This window comes from Manis pentadactyla, chromosome 13 (genome assembly GCF_030020395.1).
Source record: "Manis pentadactyla isolate mManPen7 chromosome 13, mManPen7.hap1, whole genome shotgun sequence".
NCBI lineage: Eukaryota > Metazoa > Chordata > Mammalia > Pholidota > Manidae > Manis > Manis pentadactyla.
Window position 1 is genome coordinate 9,089,883 of NC_080031.1, and position 24,935 is coordinate 9,114,817.

The 24,935-nt window shown below is 42.6% G+C and overlaps 1 protein-coding gene across 1 annotated transcript in view; it reads right to left on the reverse strand.

The window, feature by feature from the left end:
- CLMP (CXADR like membrane protein) overlaps window positions 1–24,935 on the reverse strand; it is a 78,218-nt gene that overhangs the window by 10,703 nt on the left and 42,580 nt on the right. The window contains 1 exon segment of the mRNA XM_036887645.2: window positions 6,494–6,651. Coding sequence (XP_036743540.2) covers window positions 6,494–6,651 — 158 coding nt within the window.

Here is a 24,935-nt window from a genome sequence, read left to right on the forward strand (position 1 = left end):
CCTCTTTCTCAGAGATTCAGTGGGTTGAAATGTGAGACCACATGCTAAGGGAGGAGGTGGTAGGAGAGAGGGGGCAGGGGATGAACTTAAAGAGATCCAATTCCCCTCTTTATCATGCCAGTCACATCTCTCCCAACCTGGCCTGAAAACTTGCCTGCATTCTCTACATACAGGATGCCTAGTGCCTCCTGAACATCAGCTTCACGTTGAGGAATATTCTGAAAAGTATAGAAAATGCGTGATTTCAATGACATGTCCAGTGTTTACCCCCAGATAGATGTTTCCTCTTGAATTTCTGCATTCTTTTCAATAGAAGCAACAAGCTATGGAGGAGGGGACAGAGGGAAGGAAAGGGATTTGGCTGTGGGAATACTGAGTTGAGATCCTAGCTCTGAAATCCACCTTGGGGAAGGGCTTGACCTTTAGAAGTCTAAAAGGCATAGAGTCCAAATTTTCTGGAGATGAATTAAGGGCTAATTTTCCTCATGTATTAAAAGAAAATCAGGATAACGACTCTTATCCTACCAACTCTGCAGTCTTAAAGTAAGAATCTTAAGAGGTGTCTGTGAAAGGGCATTGTTCCTTTGCGCAGTGACCATTTAGCAACTACTCTGAGCTAATGAGGCCCAGTGCTTGGCTCTGAGCTTGGGAATGTGAATTAGACATAGAAGTGAAAACCCATCAACACAAAGCAATACATTCCATTAGGGCTTTTGTTCTTAATGAACATGTTTATGAGGTATTTATTTTGTGCTAGGCGCTGTATTAAATACTTTCCTAATTATTAACTGTTTACATTCAAAAAAGGTAGCATGATCCAATGAAAAGGTTGAGGAGATTTAGAAGTTAGTCTCTCTAATGAACTGCTTAGTTGTAGGGCCATTTTCTGTTTAATAAATATTTGTAGAGTGCCATCCATGAGGTGGGCACATGTCTTACTCTGAAACTGGGGCAGCTGCAGTTCAATCCCGCTAGAATGGGGTAGTTCTTTTGGGCTGTCCTGTATTCACTAATTAAAAGTTGTGCTTCCCATTGAGGCTGGGTATCCCTGGAAGTTCATAGGAGAGATTTCTAGCCTATTCTTACTCCTTAAAATGCAACCAACCTCATGTGCCAGGCTGTGGCCAGCACCATTTCTGAGTAATTTCTTAGTCCCACCTCACAGCTTTTTGTTTTTCTCCTAATCAGATAAAACCTATGAACTCTGTAAAAAAAGGTACATAACATACTTTTTTTGCAAGTAATTCCATGGGGTTCCTAGCATTCAACTAAAATACTATGCTTTATATTGAGACCAGGAACAGGTAGGAACCCAGTTCTTCTCCAGATATGGCATGTGTCTGTTGTGAACGTTTGCAGGGTGTTCTTGGCCCCACAACTTGCTGTGCTCCATAGGATGGACAGGTCTCTTGTGGCAGGGAGGGCAGTGGAAGGGGCTGCCATAGTAATGCCAAATCGGTGGGGACAGGAGGAGATACATTAGCAACAGGGAAGAACTAGATGCTTGAAAGTTTATTTCCTAAGACTGAAAGCCAGGAGCTGAAATTTGGAGATAGGACAAGACACAGTAGGTGCTCACTTAATGTTATTTTCTTTCTGACTTTTTCATATTTATGTACCACATAAGTGTGTAGTCACCTATGAGGAAGTCAGCTTGCATTTCCTAGGAAGAATGACGAGGTTCTAAACTTAGAAATCACTAATGAGCTGGGTAATTGTTAGGAACTCTTGGATTTTGTGGGCTTTGGGAGGCTGGTGACCTATTTTTGTCTGGGGGATTTCTTTCTTGTTCCTTTTAATATTTGAACTAACGTTGGGAGATACCTTTGTCTTGAAAGGTACATTTGATTTGGAGAGCCTTAATAAGTATGGTCCAGAGTTGAGTCTGGCTGCTTCGGGCTGCTGGAAGCATGTGATAGGTAGTAGGAGCCTTCAACTTTGTGACCAGTTCACATTAAGAAATACCTTTTCTTCATGACCCAGCACACAGATGCATACACATATATGACTGAAATATGTGTAGAACGCTCTGGTATTTTCTAGTCTATGTTAAAACAAAACATCTGCTTGCTTAGGATCTCCTACTGGCTCCTAATTTTGAAAAACACTGAACCAGGGCACCGTGATGGAGAGGGCTTGCTGGGGAGTCAGGTGGTCCACAGGATGTACACAGGATGCCTCCCCTTACAGGTGTGCACCTTGGTCAGCTAATTAACCTTCCTAAACCTTAAGGTCCTCAACTGTAAAATGGGGATAAGCCACTTCTAGGGTTGTTACAGGAGTGAGATAGTAAGCCCTCATGACCACCTTTATTAGGTTGATTCTTGGTTCAAGAAAGCCCCTATGGTTTCCAAAACTGTTCAGCCCAGCACCCCAATATCAGTCATTCCATACATTTGTATAGCAAAGCTCCCAATTCCCATCCCCTGTGCACACTGTGGACTAGAGCTTGGCCCTCTGAACGTGGCACCCAAGGCCGGTGCAGCCCGGACTACACCTCGTCTTTGCCCCTTGCTCTCACATCTCTTGAGAGCATAGTCCCCAAACTTGATGTTCCTCGATTCTGAACAATGTCCTCCATTGTGTTTTGTGTTAGATCATGCAGCTGTCTCCTTCTGAAATGCCTCTCCTTGTATTTTTGCTAAACAACACCTACACAGGCCTCAAGGTCTAGTGAAGGGCCACTTGTGCATACTTCACCTTTCCTGGCTCCCCCACTAGAATCACAACTCGCTTCTGCGAGTGTCATCGCTTTGCGTGCACCTCCGCCATCGCCCTTGGCACATCCAAGTAGGGCTGACTCTAGTCTGCTTTCCTCTCCTTTCCCCAGAATCCTGTTCTGATACTGAAATGAAGGAAAATGAATAACCAGGGTAAATATTTAACACCTTTGGAAAGGAGAGACTATATAAGTCCAAAATAACCTTAATATAAGTAAATAACCATTATTTAATATGAGAATTTTACACACACTTCCTATGCAGATCAGGGCTTGGTTACAGCCTAGCAATTCAGCTAAGTTTCTTCAGTTGTACACTGAATCTCAGACACTTGTGTGTCTCTTTGTTTTATTATGCTTTTAATTCTAGGACATGTAGAGCTGAGAATAAGGAGTGGATGAGGGTGTGATGGGAGAACAAGGAACAAAGATTTCATCCTTTTGCAAACAAACAAAACATTAACTGTATGAACTACAGCTGTTCTGGGGCTCTTTGTCTTATGACATTCCTGGGGAATTGTCCCAGATGCATTTTTTAGAGAGAGGAGTCAAGACAATTTGTTAGGATTCGTCTGGAACAGATGTATCAGCTCAACTTCCTGGCAGTTGCTCTGCTGTGTGATGCCCTGTGCAGACATTGTGAAACTGGCTCGAGCAGAGATGGGTGCAGGCCCCTCTCTATTTTTTTTCTCTAGCTCAAAACCAAAGAAAAGGTGAGAAAGGGGTGGCCAGAGAGGCTTGGCATGGGAATCAGAACTCCTCTGTCTTAATTTCTCCATCTGAAAAATAGAGGGCAAAGCTTTCTTTCTGTTGTGTGTTCCTGACTGACCTTGGGGAAGGTCATCATGCTGACTTTGAAAATGAACTGTTTCTCCATCCTTAGGACCAGTAGGAAAGTTCCAGAGTTCTAGTGGCCATGCTATCGAGGCTGAAATTCAAATATTCCTGAGACTGCCTATCCACCCCCAAATGTTCCCTGAATATCTGAGCATCCTAGACAAAAGGGATGAAAACATTTCTGCTCAGTTTGAAATGCAAAGCTAAATGTGGGAACTAGGTCGTTGGTTAGCCTACTTTAAGCACCACATCCTTTCTAACCCTTTCTCTATTTTCTTTCTGAGTCACACTCACTCTCATTCCCAACACCCTGGCAATTAAAAAGCTTTGGCAACCTTACCCAGTAAATTTTTATTATCCCCTTCTTGAAATCTCAGCTGCCCATGACTGTAGTTTAAGCCCTTGTTGTATAGCCTGAAACATTTCAACTGTTCTTGCTTCTGCTCGAGGCCCCTTTAACTTGGTGTGGTACACAGTGCCAGAGTGACCATTTGAAATGCAAGTATGCCTCTCTCTCAAAATCCTTCAAGAACTCCATCTCCATGACATTATAGGAAAATACCAATGCTCCCTGGGATGTTACACCAGACCTTTCACCTTCTGGTCTTGCAGTCTCTGCAGGCTCACATTTTCCACTCCACCTACATGAGCTGCTTAGGATTTCTCAGAATTTTCCAGCCTTTGTGTCTATGCTCTTGTGATTTCCTTAGGGCAATTCATTCTTTCAACAAGTGTGCCTTCTTATAGGAAGCTGTCCTTGGCCTCTCTCCTCCTCCAACCACTCTTGGCCATGGGCTCTTCCCTTTGTATTCATCTAGAGCACTGCTCATCTTTATCATGATATTCGTCACTTAGTTCTAAAACTGTACCTATGCATTTTCTCTTCAACTAGCTCCTTCACAACAGAGTGTGTGTGTAGTGGGAATCTAATATTTATAAAGTTTAACTAAATTGGATTTTGATCTTTTAGAACTTCCAGTTGTGCCAAGCTTTCCCCAATATCAGGGTCCCTGCATAATTAGTTCTGTCTGGTATAATTTTCTCCCCACATTCTTCTTATTTCCTATGGAACACCTATTATAATTTCAAATTATATATGAAGGTAGTATAGCTACTGTTTAACAGCCCAGGTACTAACGTCAGAGTGCCTAATTTCAAAACGCAATATGGGTGGTGGTAAGGAACTTTCTCACTTTGTATGTATATATATATATATATATATATATATATATATATATACATGCCTTAGTTCCTTATTTACAAAATGGGACTAATGATCCTGGTTATGAGGATTAAGCTCAACAGACTTCTGCCTGGCACAAGGCTAGTATTTATAGTTCTCTACTTCAATTTTTAAAAAATTATTGAATGACTGTACACTGTAAGCTCCAAGAAAGCAGAGACTCATATCTTTTTGAATAGTGTACCCCAATGCCTAGCGTGGCAGTCAGTGCTAAATAAACTCATGTAATCCGAATGGCTGAATAAATGACCATCCTTACCTTAGAGCATTAATGGAAGACAACTAGGAAACTATAACTGATTTAAGCCATATCTGTGCCCTTCTTGAATCAACAATGGACTTCCCAACCCTTACATTTTACTTGGCTACATAAGCAAGCAACTCTTTCTTTAGTTTAAGTGAAAACACTTGTGTGAAAAATCAGACGAGTAGAGTCCTCACTGGATTGTTATTAGAGGGACATGGCTCTCGTTTGCTTCCTTCAGCACTGACGGTGTCATGTCCATAATCCACTTACAGGATGTTGGAATAAACATGCTCAGGTTAAGGTGAACTTGCTCTGCAGACAACAGTCTTAGGATGATGTAATATGAGAACAAAATGACAAGCGGTATCAAAATAACAGGATGGTGTAGGCAGCTACTTAAGCAGGTTAAACTCCAATAGAGATCCTGGAATTTTTTAAAAGTGAAAACCTTAACTTCTTCCAGTACATACCATCTTAGGAAATTAGTAGTATAGACAGAGGAGAGGTAAGGCGAATCACTGTTTTGTAGGGGAAGAAGTAAAGTTCTGAACAAGAAGCAAAGTCTAAAGTCAGCTTCCTAGGTTATTTTGTGTGACTGTTTAAAAAAATCATGAAACTTTCAACAAAAGGATGTTCACAAGTAAGTCTGTGGGAACAGGGAATGAAAACAGTCATGCTAGAAAGGCTAGGCTGGGGGAGGCCCTGGGCTGAACGCAGCCAAGGCGCAAGGGTAACAGCAGTAGGGCACCAAGTTCTCGTTCCCTAGTGAAGATCAGCCCGGCGATCGTCAGCAGAGAAGCCCTGCCAGTCCTGTTCCTACAGCCAAAGCACATAGAAACCAACGGGCCACCGTGGCGGACCTACCCAACCTGGGTGCCAAGCTCCAGGGCCAGCTCCTTTATTCTCCAACTTGAGAACCAGTGTCAGTTCTTTTGCTGGCCAACTATACATGTGTTAAACATTTGCATTCATGCCCTAGACTGTTCCTCTGCATCATTATGTTGTTTGTCACACCACACAATCTTAGAGCTCCAAAGCTGTGACTTTCGCAAAGTGTAAGCACGGCGGGTGATGATGGCTGATGGCTTCTGAAGAGGAAGAGGAGCAGGCTTCCTAGTACAGGTTAGGGGTTCTGGCCCATTAGACTAGGGAATAAAGCCACTGCATCTTAGTCCCCTTCTTAAGAAGGACACTAACAGTGCAAGTTTCCTCCTTGGGCAAATGATAGATGCCATTCTAGCAGTTTTTACTTGCCATAAGAACACAGAATCTCTTACGTTCACAGCCCAGATACCCTTTCTTGTTTATAGTTTTGTATCTAGAGTCTTTCAGCTATAAGCTAGATAAGAAAATAATTCTAGTCCTTTCCACCCCAATAAGAAAGGCTGGAGGGCTGAGGGGGGAAGGCAAAAGCAGAGAAGGGGGGCCCCAGCTGGTGTACACCTACCACTTTTTGGTTGCCTTCGTTATCGGTGAGCAGCCATTCGATATCCAGGGTGTCTTTTTCTGGAAGCCCCAGCTGATGGTGACAGGGCAAAGTGACCCTTTCCTCTGCCACTCTCTTAATCTCAGTATGAGTCCCCAAGGTTCCAACACAGTAGGAAACTGGAAAAGGAAAACCTCTGATGAGTAATGCAGAAACCCGGCGGCAGAGCGTGGGAAGCAAATGTTACCACTAATGATTTTTGGGTCTCCCTGGGGGCAAGAGGCAAGTCAAGGTGCTGGAAGAATCCTGGACCAGAAGTACTAGAAGTCCCGGGTCTCCACTCCTCCTCCATTAACTGAATTCATCATTTCTTCATTACCCCCCTGAATTACACTCCTACGGCTTCCTGGCTTTCTGACCTTACTGGGTTTTCATGATGATGCCATCATACAGGTCAACAGCAACTGTGTTTTTAAAGTGTTCTCTCCCTTACTAGCGGAGGCTTCCAAAAGGACAGAAACCAAAGGGAAGGCAGGGGTTGGCATCCTCCCCAGAGCAAACTCAAGGCTGGTTCACTCCTGAGAGCCTCCTCCGAGGCCCAGGACCCCACAGACCTGTGAGTACTACAGGAATGCCTCAGTGATCAAGTGGCCCCCTTTGGGCAGTTCCTCTTTCCCTTAGGGGCACTCATTCTCTTATCCCCCAGCTTCCATTCCCTACAGCTTCATCTCATATGGCTTCCAAATATGAAAAAACCCTTTTTATCCAAAGCAAAATTCCAAGTTACCACGTTGGCATCCTGTCCCTCCCTGCATCCAATATCCATTTGGTCACAGGAGTTCAGTTCCATTTTTGGCTTCCTTTATCTCTAACATTCAACTTTTTCCAGGAAAGGTATCCTGTAAGCAATTCAGGACGCCAAGCTCACCTCTTCACCTTCCTATTAATCTTTCTTAGCACCTGGCGAAGGATCTGACATTGCTGACTCTGAAATCTACAGTGTTGCTGACTGATGAACTGGTATGATGAAATCTCACCTGGATGCCAGGGGTATAATGAGTTTGGCATAAAAGGGGTGCTTTAGCTCTGGATCCTCCTTTATCTCCTCACACAGTAATTGGGAAGCTCAGGACGCAAACGGTCTTTTTCGAGACCTTTATAGTGTCACAGCATCATACAGCCTCCAGACTGGAAGAGCCCCAAGTGCCAGGGCTTATGTGATGTCCTTCCTCTGTCCTGGAGAGAACTCACTCTGCCACTCCAGAGGGATTTGAAGCACTAAAGATTAAGGATCATGACTAACAGAAGCATATAAGCTACCTCTCTTATTCCCTGTTCATTTCCCAAAATTGATTAGCAGCAAAACTGTGGGAGGGACAAGGGCCTATATCCTTGCCTGCAGAGAAATGAAACGGGCAAGCAGGGAGCAGGGGAGACAGGTTCTCTTTGCAGGGGGCCGACCGGCTGGAGCTGCAGGGGTGTGGCCCTCAGAGGCACCCTCCCAAGAGAAGCAGCAGGTGGACTTCCAAGCTCTATGGCAAAGAAAGAAACCTGAGAAATCTCCTGGGCATGCGAAGGGGGCTTCAGAACCCCTTGTAGGGCCTTACTTCCTCAATAAGGTTTCTGTTACTCCTTTTTAGAACTTGAGGTTGCAGTAGGAGTGGCCCCATTTGGCTTTACACTGAGCACTCATCCTCTGGAGGAAGGATTATTATCTAAGTTTATTAATGAAATACGAAGAGGTTAGCAAGTTGCCCAAGATCCCACAAGCTAGGAAGTGACAGATCAGGGCTCCACCCCACGTCTGCCTCACTGCAGAGCTCATGCCCTGACACCCATACTATTGCCCCATTTTTGTGGTTTCCTGGATGTCTGGTTCTCCCATTGGCCTGTAAGCTCCTTGAGATTAGGTGCCATTCAACAGATTCACCACTGTGTTCCATAGCCCTCAGCTCAGGGGCTCTCCCACACTGCTCAAGGAAACCAGTGTCCAACACTTCTGGCAAAGTTAGGGAACCCAACACCAATTTGGTGCACACAGTAGGCACTTACTATACACTGAATAAGTAAATGCAAAGAATCAGCTGTGAAAGTTGCTGATTTGAGCCGCTAGAGGGCATCAGAGGCTCAGATTTGGTTGATGTCCCCAAAGGAACATGCTGGTGGGTGTTGTGCTTTGCCAGAATACCATGTTCTATTTATACCATATCCTGAATTAAATACAGCAGTACAAGGAGGGAGGCACTCATGAATACAAATGACTTTACCAAGGCAGGGAACCTCAAGATTAGAGAGCATGTACCTCTTGTCTTCTTTAAACCTCAGCATCCCAGACCAAGAGGCCATGGGATCCCTGCAAATTTCTCAGGTTCTCCTGTGCGTTTTGACCCACACCTGTTCTGCAGCCCAAGCAGACAGGGCCTGGGCTCTGTGTATCACTCTCAAGCCTGGTAATGCACAGGGGGCTGCTGGGCATGTCTGCATCTTGTGGTTAAGTGGGAAGGGGTTAATTCAAACACCCAATGGCCAGCCCTGGGTTATCTGCGCATTGAAGAACTTACCTTCCTTAAGAAAGACATTACAGGCCTTTAAAATTTAACTCATGAAAAAACTGCAGCCCAGAGAATTGAAGTGTCAAGTAATACAACTAGTTAGTGGCAGAACTGCAAGTAAGGGAATAGTCTCCACTGGGCATCTGGGACTCTTGAGGTATTTGACGGTGGCAAGGGGCGCTGGAAGGTGGCATGGTGAGGACTGCCTCTGTGCATGTGCAGAATGCGGTCATGCAGGCCTCAGGCTGAGCACAGGAGGGAGTGGGCACTGGCTGGAGGTAGGAGCAGAGAGAGGAAAGGGGGAGCCTGGTACTGACAGGAGAGAGTTGAAGAAGTTTTCAGACTAAACAGACTGATTACAAATGATCAACTCACCTCCCTTCCCCTCTGTGAAAAACTGTCCAGTATGTACTTTGTGTGTATTTACCCACATGAAAAAACTGTACTGAGTTCTTCGGCTGTCAGGTACAGTACTGGGAATACAAAGATGGTCCCGTCTCTTCTCTGACCTCAAACCATTTGCAAGCTAATGACTAATACTTTACATTTATTTAGCTTAGCTCATTCAAACGCATGGTCTCACGTGAGCCCCGTGACTGCGCATTGAACTCATGTTATCGTCTCTGTTTAGAGGAAACTGAGGACCATGACAGCAGATGGGCACTGTGGAGACACGAGCCCACTGCCAATTTTTATTCCATTCTCTCCCCCACACCAAAGGTCATTGCCTTGGCCTTGAAACAGGCTGGTTGGAAACACAGACATCATGCTTATCGAATGTGGATGGCACAGAGCAAGGAAGCAGAACTGATCCGATCAGACACGCTTAGGACATGTAATTACCTGCTAGCTGGGATCCTGAGCCAAAAGCAAGATGAAATTTAATAGAGACAAATATTAAAAAGTTACAGGTAGACGCAAGTAGAGTGTGGGAATGACCCAGACAGAGGACCTGGGAGCCTACATAGCTTATATTGAGCAGTAGCGTGATATGGCTGCTGAGAGAGCTGACGGGGCCTGGGTTGCACTCATAGAGGTTTGCAGTCCCGCACACGGGGGGCTGACAGCTCCACGGACTCGATACCACCAAGCAAGCACACCCAGAGCATCTGGGCTCAGTTCCCGATGCTGCACGGTGAGAGGGGACTTGACAAAAACACTGGTGTCCAAGGAGTTGTGACTAGGAGACAATGGGGTCTGAAAAGCATGTCACATGAGGAATAGTTGACACAATTAGGGTGAAAAGTTAGGAAGATGGTAGACCAAGGGGCAGCATGGTAGCTACCTTCCAACACTTAAGACACTATGAAACAAGTAACAGGTTCACTGGGTGTTGCTCCAGAAGAAGAGGTAGGCCCCAGTGGCATAACATCAGCCATAAAAGGATGGATTGGAAGATTTCCTACCTTTTTTGAGTTCTGAAATCCATTTAGGCTTAAAATGTCAATAGACTTCTAGCAGTCCTCTCTGATAAGAGAATGAGCTGTATCATTTAGTGAATTTTCCGTTATTGGAGTCATTCAAGTGGAGATATATCAGGGGCTGTGAAAGGAATCCTTCTATGTGGATGCTGAGCTCAGTATTTAAAGTCCATTTTAACTATAATATTGTATGAAATATTTATTGGCAATATTCAAGGTACTCCTAGTTGAATGAGATGCAAAGTATAAGATATAAATGTATACCATTATCTGCCAACATATTTTGTCGAACATCAACTAGCTCTTACACAGTTTATACATGTCTAGCTTTTTTTCCATTGTGTCAGCATTACCTTTAAGGATGGTTGAAGTGCTCTTTGAAAGAACTGAAAGGAACGGACCCCATGCAGTTAACAGCCTTTTTTTTCCTATCTGTGGATGTTTCAATCCACAAGGGGGCAGAATTTACTTAGAAAGGATTAGTCATGTCTACCTTTAATACAGTTCTATTCTTAGTAAGAAGGATTATAGTGGACAAAAATTATAGACTACCTTGGGTTTAAGTTTCGAAGCATATTATTGTCATTGGTGATTATATGCTAAATTTCAAACAATCTGCATTTCATTTTCAAGGGTTATGGGAAAAGTGGAAATCTTAGAAAGTATGATCAGGTATTTGACAGGAATTTATCAAAGAAATAGAAACATAGACTATTTTAATAATTTAAGGCCAGTGTTTTAATTTTTTCCAACTGAAATGAATGTTTACTTTGAGACCAAAAAAAACCCTGATTTTAATTGCAGAATTTATTATGAAACATCGATTACTCAGGCACTATGAAGTATTGTCTGTAGAGTCAATAAGAAAAGGCAAAAAGCTAAGGAACATAGGATATTCAGGGATACTGACTTCTATACAATGTCGTTAAACAAACCTCAGTGCTTCAGATTCTGGGTGCCACAAACAGGAATATGGACAAAATAGTTGGCATCTGTAGGGGAGTAAGCAGGAGGGCACATTTGTTCAGCAAATATGAATGGCTCCCTGTTACCATACTAGGTACTGTTGGAAACAAGGATAAATGACACTGTCCTTTGTCTATGAAAAGATCACAATAATAGAAAAACAGGCACCAAAGAAATCTATTTCATTCAAATCAATGTCAATGTGAAGGTCAGAAAGGGCTACAGAAATTCAGAGGAGGACAATCATCAAGGTGATCAGTGAGGGCTTCACAGAAAAGGAAATATTTAACCTGGGCCCTGAAGACTAGGTTAGAATTTTAGCATCAGTAATGAGGTGATGGTATTCCAAAGACTGGGAATGGCGGCCTGACTGCTTAGGAAACCTGTCGCTAAGGTGGCCTTAGCACCTGACAAACTGGAACATCACCATGGACCCTAAACTGGTCAGTAACATCACCAGCTGCATGTGAGCTGTGTCACCATCCTATAGACAGGGATTGACTGTCTGGGGCTAATGTTTTATCCTGATATCTCCAGTAACAATTGTCCGTGAAAGGACACTGACCTGGTCCTCAGGGATCTATCACCGTGCTGCTCAGAAATACATCAGTCATCGCTCAGAATTCTGTTCTCAATACTGTGCTAGTACATGTTCCATGCACAAATTCATGTTCACATATGCAGGAAAACATGCACATACCTGTCCAGAGACCCCATGTCAGTACACAGATCAGACAAGAATGTGTGCCTTTGATTCTAAAACTCTGAGAACCAGCTCCCTCCCTAATTTATTTCATTGACATGTCTACTTATAGCCTCTGTCTCATTCCAAATGCTAAGTCCCTCTCTAAATCTAAATCTTTTATTACCATTAACAGAGAGATTTGAAAAGAGAGGGGAAATCAAAAATAGACACAGAGTTACTACTGAAAGGGTACTAGTCAATTTTTGGGATTCATGGCAATGGAGAATTAAGATGATGCCAATAATTAAAATCCACTGACAAATTAAGGTCTCAGTTCAGCTTTTAACTTTGTCCTTCCCCTCCACCTTCCTATAAAAACTAATGATAAAGAGAAGATAATCTTCAGAGAGATCTCTTTACCCCTCAGCCACCCTCTTTAGGGATGGCCCATAGAGCCACGAAACTGAAAATGAATAAAGGAAAAACCTCATTCAAAATGGCAGTGGGAAATCCTGCAGGGGGCGCTCTCAATGCACGTGCTCCCGTGGAAGCTTACTTGACTACCCCAGCAGGAAGGAGGAAGGGTTTCTCCTCAACCAGCAACCCAGCCAATGAGAACGGCCACAACTCAATGATGATTAAATCACTACAAACCTGAACTCTTGCTCTCCTCCAATAGACTTTCCTTCCAATCAGCCCCTCCCAACTTCCCTTTCCTTATAAAAGACCACTCCTCTCTTTTGTACCGGCCAATGGTTTGGCACAGTTTGCATGTCCCAAGTTGCAATTCCTCTGCTATTCCCGAAAAAACCCATTTTGTGTATTTTATTTTCAAGGTTGACAAAGTAAACAAAAAGAATCAAGGGAGCTCTATTTTCTACTCACAGGAAAATCACCTCCTATATGATAAAAAAAGAAGAGTACACCTTTGCCACCAATTAAAAACCCCAAATGGAAACATTTATTAACAACAGCTAACAGTTTTTGAGTGCTTATTATGTGCAAAGCATAGTGCTACTTGATTTATATTAATTTCCATTTTTAATCTTCTCAACAACACTGTAAAGTAAGGACTGTTTTTTATCCTTATTCTACAGATAAAGACACAGAGAAGCAGAGAGATTAATTTGCCCGTCGTCACATAGTAAGGAGTAGAGCCACAGTTAAATCCAGCCATTTTAACTCTAACACCGATATCCTTAACAGTGTATTATGCTGCCTCCAAGCATATATATTTAACAAAAATTGTATTGATCTAGTGTTATGCTAGGGACCTTGTGATTTCCCTCAAAGCTTTTCATCTACCGTTGGTCATAAACAGAAATATTTCTCAATCTTGCTTTACTAATGCTCCCATATATATATATATATATAAACTCACACTCTTCCTTACTATTATTTGGAATAGATTAAACTCTGTGATTAAACAATGGCATTTTAGAGTGGGCCTTAGAAACTAGACATGGTTGAATGTGATGTTGATCAAAAGGTAGACACAAAAAAATAGTGCATGCTATGTGATTATATTAGAAGGTACAGAAACAGAAGAAAAATAATCTATGCTGTTAGAAGTCCAAGTAGTCGTTACTCTTAGAGGAAGAAGTAATGAGTAGAAGGGAACATGAAGCGGCTTCTAACATGAGGGCTAGAAGTACAACTATGTTCCATTTCTTGATTAGATGCTTATTATTTGGATTTGTTCATTTTGTGAAATTCATCAAGCTGAACACTTACGGTTGTGTTTTATGTATGCATATTATACTATTTATTAATCATCTATTGCTGCATGACAATTGTCCCCAAACTTACCAGCCCAAAACAACAAACAGATCTTATAGTTTTTGTGGGTCAGGAATCCAGTCACAGCTTAGGTGAGTAGCTCTGGCTTAGAGTCTTTCATAAGGTGCAATCAAACTGTTGGCTGGGGCTGTGGTCTGATCTGAAGGGTCATCTGAGGCTGGGAGAACCCATTTCTAAGCTTACACATTGGCAGGTCTCAATCCCTCACCACCTGGGTCTCTCCACAGGACTGCATCACCATGTGGCAGCTGGCTCCCCCAGGGTGAGTGACCCAAGAGGAAGCATAAGAAAATGCCTAAGATGGAAACTCAGAGGGGAATCGGTTGCCATATTCTGTTTGTTATAAGGAACTAAATAATTCCAGCCTGCACTCAAGGAGAGGGGAATACTAGGAGGTAGGAATTACTGAGAACAATGTTAGAGGCTGTCTACCATATACTTTAATAAAAATTTTAAAATTATACATTAACTTCCTCTGTCTCTCTCTTACAATGATAATCCTTGTCTTATAGACAGAAAAATTCTTTAACAATTCACTAGTTTTTGGTAACCTTAAGAGTAGGTTATGACATGAATTCTTCAATGTGTTTTATAGAAATGTAATAATATGCCTGATATTGCAGGATTTTTCAGATTTCACAATTCTTTCCCAAACGTATTTTCAGTTTTGTTATGCAAAGTAACTGGGAATTGTAGTGTAGTGTCAGTGTATCTGAAATTACTCTGAAAATTATAAAAATACTTCATAACATTAATAATATCTAGCATTTATTGACTGCTGTTATATGCCAGTTACTGTATGCTATGGGATATATATGTATGTATGTACATGCATACATTTATATATACAGATATACAAATATATAAATTAATCATTTAAACCTATGAGGTAGAGTTTTGTGTCATTTTACAGAGAAAAACCTAAGACTCAGAGAGATTAAGCAATTTTCTAAGACCTCAGAGCTAAGAAATGGTAAGCCAAGATTTCAATGCAAATTGTCTTGACTTCAGATCCCCTATGCTCCACAAATGATATAAGCTATAACCTTCATATCACTCTGACAATAGACTTTCCTGGAATATGTCATGGGGAAATTTTTATAAAAGCTGTGCTATCCTGATCTCACAGTGGGGAAAAAGAATTATCTTCAGAGATTATGCCAGGTAGAATGTGATAGAAAGACAGTAATTCCCTGTATGGTACTTAAATCCAACATTAAAGAATATGGTCGTCTTTCTCCAAGACACTGGTGCACCTGACCTAGGATCATTTGGTAAAGTGTTAGGAATATATTCTTACTAATATATTCTTGAAAAGTTGGCCATATGAATCATACCATTCATTTAACACAGACTCTTTTGAAAGGGCTTTAAAATAACTAGGGTATTAGCTCAGTTCTTAAGGACTGCAATAAGCTTTAATATGCTCTTAGATCAAGTGTGGGAGCAGAGCTATAATCAGGCTTAGCTCATGTTTCACAAGCAACATCTCAGAGGTTCCCTGCTCCCAGAGACAGATGATGGCCATTAAAAATCTGGACCTTGAGCTCTATGCTACTTAATGATGGTATGCAGATAAATCGGCTAAAGCAGACTTCAGCTTCTCACGTTAAGGCGACAAGAACAGACCCAGCATTGCAATTGGGCTCCCTGCTCCCAGGATAGATCCCTGCAGAAAATGTCAGGTCTCAGCAAGGGAGGATTTGTAATGCCAAGTCATTTCCCCTAACTTTACTTTCTTCTTGTCACTCACCCACACCCAAGTGACTCAAAGGGCCGCTTCGTGCTCATTTACTCAGTCATTCACTCATGAATTTATTCAAATGACCTAAGGATGAGTCTTGGCCTTGGCTTGTCAGACGATCTTTGCATTTTTGCCAGTGAAGGAAACAGGTTCCTGGTTGACCTCCCCTTCTCCCTGCCCACAGACCCAGCATACCTCGCGCTCCTGGGAGTGGAGTAGTGAGGGACAAGAAATTACCCAACTGCTGCATTTTTTTAAGACGGGTGGTTCCCAAGTCTAGTTACTTATTAGCATTGCTTAAAAAGCTTTAAAAAATTTTTTTCGGGTAGTCTAACATAAGCATATGGTAAACATTCAAAGACAAAAATAGTATACAGTGAAAAGTCTCTCCCCGACATCTGGCCCCGTTTCCCTCCTACAGGCAACACTTACTATCAGTTTACATGCATTGTGTGCCTCGCACTTGATTCACAGTTTGGCTGAACTTAAAGTATTAGGTTGGATATAATTTTCATTCAAATTTAAGAAGGCATTGCTTCATTGACATGTAACTGCCAGAGTTAACGTTGAGAAGTCTGAAGCCGTTTTTAATTCCAATCCTTCATAAGTGAGTCACCTCTCTTTTTCTCTCTGGAAGTTGTTAGAGTCTTATCTTCACCCTTGGAGTTGTAAAATTTGGCTAAGGTGGGTTTTGGGTCATTAGCCTTTTCTTCCCCATCCCTTCATTGTTAGGCTGCTTAATCTGAAAACTCATTTAAATGTCAGGAAATGTTATTTTACACCTAAAAATAGTTCCTTGGATTGAACCTCTACTTTTCTTATCTCTTTCTCATGTTGTTTGACTGAGTTGTTCCAGGAGTTTTTTTTTCAAAGGATCTCTTTGGGGGGCCATTATCAGGTAGTCATAAAAATCAGGGATTCACACACATTTACTGTACACTCCTTCCTAGTTCTATAACCTTCGACAAATTCTTTATCTTCTCTGTGCCTCAGTTTTCTCATCTATAAAATGGGGAAAATAACTATACCCAACTCATGGGCATTAAATGAGGATTAAAGGATGTTATGGGGATTAACTTAGTTTTAATGCATGCCTGGTACATAATACATACCTCAATATATATTGCTATTGTCATTATTAATCTGTTCCTTTTGCATAACATCATACAATTTCTTCCCTTATATCTGAGGATATTAATCATAGGGTTCCTTGCATAGTCACTGCTTCCTTGTTTCGCCGGCTTCTCTCAAATGCCTCAGGCTGGAGAGGGAAAGCTGTCCCAAAGCCCTATGAGTGAACGGGGCTTTTTGCACATAGCATTTCTCTGTGGGCTTTTTCATTTCACCCCAAATGTCAGTGTTTGTAGGCTGTTTCCCTGGAGCTGTTGTATTTCTCCAGAGGAGAATTCTTAAATCACACGTCTGTCAGTGGGAGGCAGGTACCGGCTGCCAGGGATCTCTGAGTTGGGGGGGAAAGGGTCAGGAGAGTCCAGTTCAGGGTCAAATGAAACCGCCTCAGAGAGGCGTCCGATGATGGTGGGAATCCTTGTGTCTATAGCTGCCCCTTGGCTCTGCCTAATGTCTCTGAATCTGGTTGTCCCCATTCCCGTCACTTGGGGGATAGGGGGTAATTGGGGTTTCTCTGTAGAGGGTGCAGAAGGAGAGACTTGCATCTTTTTTTAACATACTTTTTTCTCCTGATCCCGCAGCTCTGGGAACACACCTCGGCTCAGCTTTTTGCTGTTCCTGTGCAGCTTCCAGGCCTTGAGCCTCTTCATGGCTGGCTTGCCTTCCAGAAGCAGAGGGGTTTCGGCCACTGTGATTTGGAAAGTCCCTCGTCTTTCCTCCGTCTGCTTTCCTTCACCCAAACATCTACCAACGTTTCTTCCACCTTTATTCCCCCCCAATCCCTTTCTCTTGTCCTTGTGGATTTACATCCATTTTATTCCTTTACTTTCTTCTTAAATCAGCAAGTGTTGAGTGGGTCAGGCAGGTGTTGTCTTCAATACTGTAGGCATTTTTCCTGCACCATTTTTGAAAACAACTAAATACTTGATCATGTCTGTGGCTTTTCATCCTCCCACTTCCCCTGTTCAACAGACAGTCACCTTGCAGGGCTGTGTCCCCCAACTGTGACGCTGCCATCTAACCACATGCCCCATAGGGCAGTTCTTCAGGAGCAGAACCACGCATCCCTGTACTCAGGATGCTCCCATTGGAGACAGGACGGTCACACCCCTGTGGGAAAGCATTTCTGCTGCAACACACTTTGCTCAAAGAAAAGGAGAAAGGAAGCTTCTATTTCCTAGTAGAGTCTTTAACCCACAGGATTCTGCTTGGGAGAAAGGTGCCAGAAAAATGTGAAAGCAAGCCTCATCTGGAATGAGGAAATTGACCATCATTTGGCTGATTTTGACCTATGAAACCCATAGAGAAAAAGTGTGTGGCCATCTTTTCAATGACTTAGTTTCTTTCTTTTCCTTTTCCATCCCTCCCTCCCTCCCTTCCTACTTTCCTTTTTCCCATCCCTTCCCTCCCTCTCCCTCCCTCTCCCTCCATCCTTCCCTCCCTCCCTCCCTTCTCTCTCCTTCCTTCCCTCCCTCTATTTTGGTTAGATTGGGGCAGAGTGAACCAAGTCTTTCAGAACACAGTAAGAAGTACAGAAATCCTAGGGATGAAGCCATCATGCCCAATATAAATGAAACCCCATTCTGCCCACCAGAGCTTTTCCTCTGCCTTTGTATCTTTTGCTGTGTTTGCAACTTGGAAACCCTACCAGAAACTGAGGCCTTCCCAGGAAAAATCTTTGCTTAAATCTTTCATTTTCTCTGTGGTCTTTAGAAACCACGGTGGTTTTCAGTCTGGAATCAGCTTTTCTGGGCATATCACATGGCCCTCCAGCTGACCTTTCTGGGTGGATGAACTCTCTAGAACTCTAGCAGGGATCTGAAGATTCTTATTAATGAGAAACTGGGGGTGAACGCTCTGAAGAGCTGCACAGGACATGCGGGCAGAGGACCTTGACTGCTAGCTCCTCTGTCAGTCAGAGAGCCACACCCCACATATTACATTCCAGCATGGCACAGGGACTCTGTAGAAGACATGTGAGCAGGGTTAACACGGGAGTCCTGATTCCTGCTCTCATGGGGCACCCAATACACTTCTCAGTTATAGGAAAGGATCAAAGAACACTGTAAGGCAGCACAAAAGCGGCACAACCTCTAAAGCCACACATGCTCAGAGGAGATGGCAACTAGGGGATAATGAAAATCAGTGAAGGAAATAAGACTTCCAGTCAGTCTGCAGGATCACAGCATTTCAGCAGGTAGGATGGGAGACAGGCTGGGGGAACTTTGCCAAGTCAGAGAGGCAGGAATGGGCACTGGAGGTTTGGGCAGGAGTGAACGCATCACTCAAGGCTGGATTACAAGGGAAAGAGGAGGGGCAGAGTGGGAGGGAGCCATTTGAGGTGGGATTTAGAAGGAAGTTTCTAGAGAAATACTATTTGAACTGACCCTTGGAGAACAGCTCTCAGTATTTTTTCATGGTTGTTTTTATCTATTTTCCCAGCTGCCTGGTTAATCATTCTTTGAGATTAATTCAAAGGAGGTTTGGGACTTATTTTTGCTCCCCACCCACCCAACCCCTCTTCAATCTCCAGGCTTTTGGCGGGCTGTAGGGTCACAGGTGAGTGCGTTGACATAACAAGGATGTGGAGGCATTTCATTCAGCATACAGGCCTACCTGGTGGCAGGGGCTTCAAGTGTGGGTTGTGTCTCTGAAATAATCTAACAGCCACCTGCCTACATCACTTTGTAGAGTATCTGGTCATATCATGTCATTTCGTGTCCATCACTCATTTAACACATACTTATTGAGCACCTGCTAAGTGTCAGAAACTGAGATGCTGGGGATACAGAAGTGAACAAAATGGGCATTCTTCTTATTTCGTACTTCTCAGATCAATATGTTCATCTCCTTGGGGGTCATGGACAGTGTGACAGGGCCACATAGAGTCATAGAACAATCATGGAAACAGTATTTTCTTGGAGTGTCATCTTACTTAACAATAAGTAATTGAAAACAATGCCCTGTATAGGAAGTAGAATACAAAACTCATAAGCATTTTTAAGCTAAAGCAAGACTTTAAAGATATACCTTGTGGCAGGCTGTTCTGGGCTATGTCCCCAAGTCCCCAGAGGCACACATGGACGCAGCTGCCTTTAGGAGCACGTCATTGGGGAAGTGTGCACAGCTCTGCCCTACTTAACAACCTCTAGTGGCCTCCCCGTGGCCCACAGGATCGAGTGGGAGCTGCTTCGTGGGCACTCAAGGTTCTTCCGGACACGGTCCTCGGCCATCTCCCAGCACTCCCTCCCCTGGCTTCCTCATGCCCTGCCTACAGCAGGAGTGACCATTCCCTAAGCTCTTTAATTAATGAGCAAGTCTGGAGCACCCTCTAGGCTCCAGGATGGGGTGGGGGTTTGTATATGGCAAAACACATTCCTGCTCACAGCCACGCGGAGTTGTGCAGGCTTTTTACTGACTCGCTAGCCCTGCCTGGAACATCTTTCTCCCTCTTTCAAGGAGCCAGCTCAAACATGTTGCTTTGCATTTCTCTTATCTGTTTCCCATAGCACTCAGTAGATACTTCCATGATAGTTTTTTATCTTTTGTTGTATCTATATATATATTTGCTCATCTTTTCTCCCACTAGAACGTGAAGCTCCCTAGCAGGCACATGGATGCCTCCATTGTTGAAGTTACACAATACTTGTCGCCAAGTAGCCCCTCCAAAACCAGAGGCTGAACTCATTAAATTTTCAGTTGTACATAGAAGTTCTCGGGGAAGCTGATCAGAAAGCATTAGTTAACATGCTCATCATCTATCCATTCAGTAATTAACCATTTACCTGCTTCTTACTACTGAGCCAGGTAGGATTTTATGAAAGTAATACTAAACAAAATAGGATTTGCCTCTTCCCTCATAAAGCTTATGACTGTGTGAAGACTCACAGGAATAAAAAAAAATAATTGAAAGTGTTTAATTATACTAAATGTGATAAATTGATTAATTAAATCAAGCCTGGAGGTGTGATAAATGTTATCAAGGAAAAGTACAGGAAGCTATGAACATATAATTCCATCACTAAATATACTTTGATTTCTTAACATCCCACACAGTCATACTGTTTGATTGTAAGAGAATTCTTCATTTTTAAATGTTTCCTTATTCAAGCCTTTTGAACTCTATTGGGATACCGTCTCATCTCTTGAGGTAATGACTTCTTTTCCATATTGGTAAATAAAACGTCATGGACAGGGAAGGCAACATTGAGAGGACCAGCCTCCTTCACATTTAAAAATCCGAGCTGTACCTTCCAGAGGAGAAAATGATAGCAATTCTGCACAAATTGTTTCAGAAAACAGAGCAGAAGGAACATTTCCCAACACACTTTAGCAGTATTACTCTGATCTTGAAAAGCAGGTAAAGATATCATACACACAAAAGAAAAATCTCAGACCAATACCCCTCATGAACAAAGGTGCACTCATTACTTAACAAACCCAAATCAAGGAATAAATACAAAGGATAAAGCATCAGATCAAGTAGGTTAGGTGGGCTTAACTTAAAAATATCAATCATTGTAATTTAATTATCTGTATATATAGAAAAGGAGAAAAATAGTATCATTTCAGTAGATGAAGAAAAAGAATTTAAAAAACTCAGCATCTACTCAAGATTAAAAAAAAAATTCTCAGCAAAACTGGAAGAAAGGGAACTTAATTAAAAAAAAAAAACCAAAATAGAACTACCAGTTAAAAAGTGAAAAATAATTAGAAATCCAATCATCAGTGATCTTTTCTCAAATTGAGTCATAAAACATATAGATGTGGGAAGAACATTCTGGAACTTCTATGCTAATGGTGCATTTTACTGAGCACATGCCACGAGCTCTGCAAATATTCTCTTATCTTAATCCTTACAATTACCCTAATAAATAGGCATTATTTTTATTCCCATTTTACCGATGATGAAACTGAAGCTTGGAAAACTATAAAACTCATATTGCTTAAGGAAATACAGCCAATAAATGGCACAGGCAAGAGTCCATCACTTGGAGTTTGCAGTCTTAACCATTGTTTGGTGCTGCTTCTCATCCAGCCACTTTACCTTGTAAGGTAGGCGACTGAGGGTCAGGTCCCACTGCTGCAAATTCATGGCAAAACTGGGACAGACATTTTGACACCGGGGGCACTATTTTTCCCAGAAACTCTGTTACTTTCACATCTAATCCTCCCACCTCTTCCTTTTTGCCAAAACACACATTTTTCCTCTCTACATGCTCCAGGCCCAAAATACTAGAGAAATAAATAAAATTTAGAGAGTCAAGGATTGAATTTCGTCTCCTGCTCTGTTTAGCACTCAAAACCACTAAGCCACATAGAGGATGCTGCCCACACTGGGAAAAGAGCATGTTAAGGCAGGATTGGGTGGAATCCTCCCCTCACAGGAATGCAGATGGTGAGAAACTGAAAGTATTAAAGGGAAAAGGTAGTAAAGAAGGTAGGAGTGGGGGCAGAGATCACTGTATGGTATTTATACTTCTCCCAGGAATTTGAAATTCTGAGGCCTGAACAGAGGAATCTCAAGGGAGTAGGTGCCCCGGAAGGCCTCGAACTAGCCCTTTTGGGACAAAGATCAGTTCCCATCTTCCTACTCATAGCCACCAAAGCCAACTGGAGAGATGCTGGGAAGCAAGGCTCAGGAGCTTGCCCTGTTCCCTGGAAAGATCTGGCAAAGTTAAAAAAAAGAAAAACCCTTTGCAATCTGAGCAATGTAAATAAGGAAGAAAAATTGTATGGGCGGGTTAAGGCCTAGCAGGGCAGGTCAGGAGGGAGAACAAGACCAGCCTCTTCCTTTTCCACAGGTCGAAATTCCCTGCACGATGCCCTCACCCAGACAGAAAGGAGCTCAACTTCCCTGGCAGGCACGCACTGTAACTGGCACCAGTCCCGTGTCCTGCAAACGTGGGGCAATGGAGAGCAAGCATTTTGAATGATGAGGGTTAGGCTGTCGAAAAGGGCTGGTGGGCAGTTGGGGGGCAAAGTAACTGTTCACCAATCTAAAAGTTGGTTAAAAGTTGCTTCTAAACATCATGATCCACATTTGCATATGATATTCACACAGTAGACAAAGTGTGCTGAGACCTGAGAGATCTTTTTCCTTCCACTGGATTTCAAAAATAATATACATCTTTCCAAAATAGGATTTAGATAACGTTTTTGTTTCCCCCCAAATAATTTGACCATTGAGTTTCAGCTCTTCTCCTCCCTCAAATATAGTGGGTAAGAAATTTCACTTGCTTCATCAGTTCCACTAAGAAATACTTCCTGGTAGCCACAGAGGTTGGAAAGTAAATATGGAAAAGAATATTTTGAGTCATGGAGGGAACTCTTAACTCGTCTTAATTTTATGTATTTAAGATTAGAAGCAAAATAAAAGGACAATAACTACAAAATAAGCCCCAAACTACCTCCTCCAAACCCTTAAAATAGTAGGTTTTAAAACAGTGGAGAGTAGGCTTGGGTCAGATTGGAGTCCTGATTCTGACATTTTACTATGTGGCCTTAAGTAAGATAGTTAACTTTTTCAAACTTAGTTCTATTAGGAGCATAATAATAGTTCCTATTTCATAAGGCTATTGTAAGGGTTACATTCAGGAATGCTTGTTCTAAAGCATATAACCATAGTATGAAATATATCTTAGCTATTATTATAAAGAGCATAAAAGTAGAAAGTCATAATCCTAGGGAGACAGGGACATATATGTCAGAAGCCTCTAAACAAGGAGCAGAGCTGACCCTAAGTACTGAGGCAGGACCTCTGCTAGCACAAAGAGTACCTTTTTGGAGCAAACTGCAGAAGATAGGATTTATATCTCCCTCCAGGCTGATTCAATCCCATCCCAGGGCACACGGCCGGCCCACGAGTGGACAGCAGCTCTTAGTAAGAACTTGGCAAAGGAATGATTACTTTGGGGAATCAGCAGGATAAATACCATATGGTTCCACTTACATGCAAAGCTGAGTAGAGGGTTGATGCTGAGAAGGCAATTTCTTAAATAACAGTTACCCCAATGTTTCCCATTTCTCTGTGCAATGGGGTCATAACTGAACACCAAGGAATTCTAGTGTTGTTGGGATGACCTTGGAGGTATGTTCAGGGAAAGATGAGAAACTTCCAGGGACTTGGGTGTAGAATCGACAGGACCCAATGACTGGAAATGAGTTGAAAAAGTATCATAGGGCCAGACCAGGAAAAGTTTGCATGACACAGGAGGTTAGAGTTTATCTTTGACGCACAGGCAGCAGAGCGCCAAAGGAATTTTTCAGCAAGGGTGTTTCATGTTTCAAAGAGAGCTCTGTTAGCAATGTTTCAATCGACTGCAAGGAGAGGACTTGGTTTCAGGGAGGCCAGCTGAAATAAATCTGAGAGCAGCAATAAACAAAATGAACTGTTTTTGATCCTGTAAAATTTTCCTTTTTCCTTATTCACCTGCAGAACAAAATACTCCAGGAAGTTGTGAAAGATTGTTGCAGTGTTTGTGCTGACCTTTGCAAAAAGTTATTCCTGTGGAAAGGGCAGTCCTGATGTATTGAGTCTAAACTATAAGTAAGTACGGTCAGGACTAAGGACTGACAGCTATGTCCCAAGAGGGAAGGAGGAGGGGGTGCAGATAATGAAAGAGTCCTTCCTAGATTTTCCAGGAGTGCAGGCTAGGTGCCGGGTTGTTTGAAGCAGGATGATTAACCATAGGTTGGTATTTGCAGTGAAACATTTCATGGCTGGAACTTAGATTATGACTTTCAGGCAGTACTTCTGCAATGCAGGCCCAAAGTGTAATTTTAATAACTTGCCATTGATGGAATCTCTCTGATGGGCTCGCTAACAGCCTTTGGTTTTAGATGGGTCGGGCTGTTTGTCCTCGTTCCAAACTGGTAAGTAAACTCCCAGTGCCTGGTTCCCAAAGCCTCAGAGAAGTTTCCGTGCAACCCTTCCTTTCTAGATAACCAAATTAACCTTCCACGTGGAAATGCTGGATTTTCCTTGCTGACCCATTTTTTTTTTTTTTTTAAAGATCCCAAAGTGGTATCAAATTCCGAGGCAACTCTTTCAGGAGGAGGAAGGCGGAGAGCTAGTGGGGGCAGAAAGGCTGGAGGAGCCTGCGGGTCCCAGAGGGCAGATGGCCATCTCCCAAGAATAAACAGCTTCTCCCGCGGCGGCGCTGGG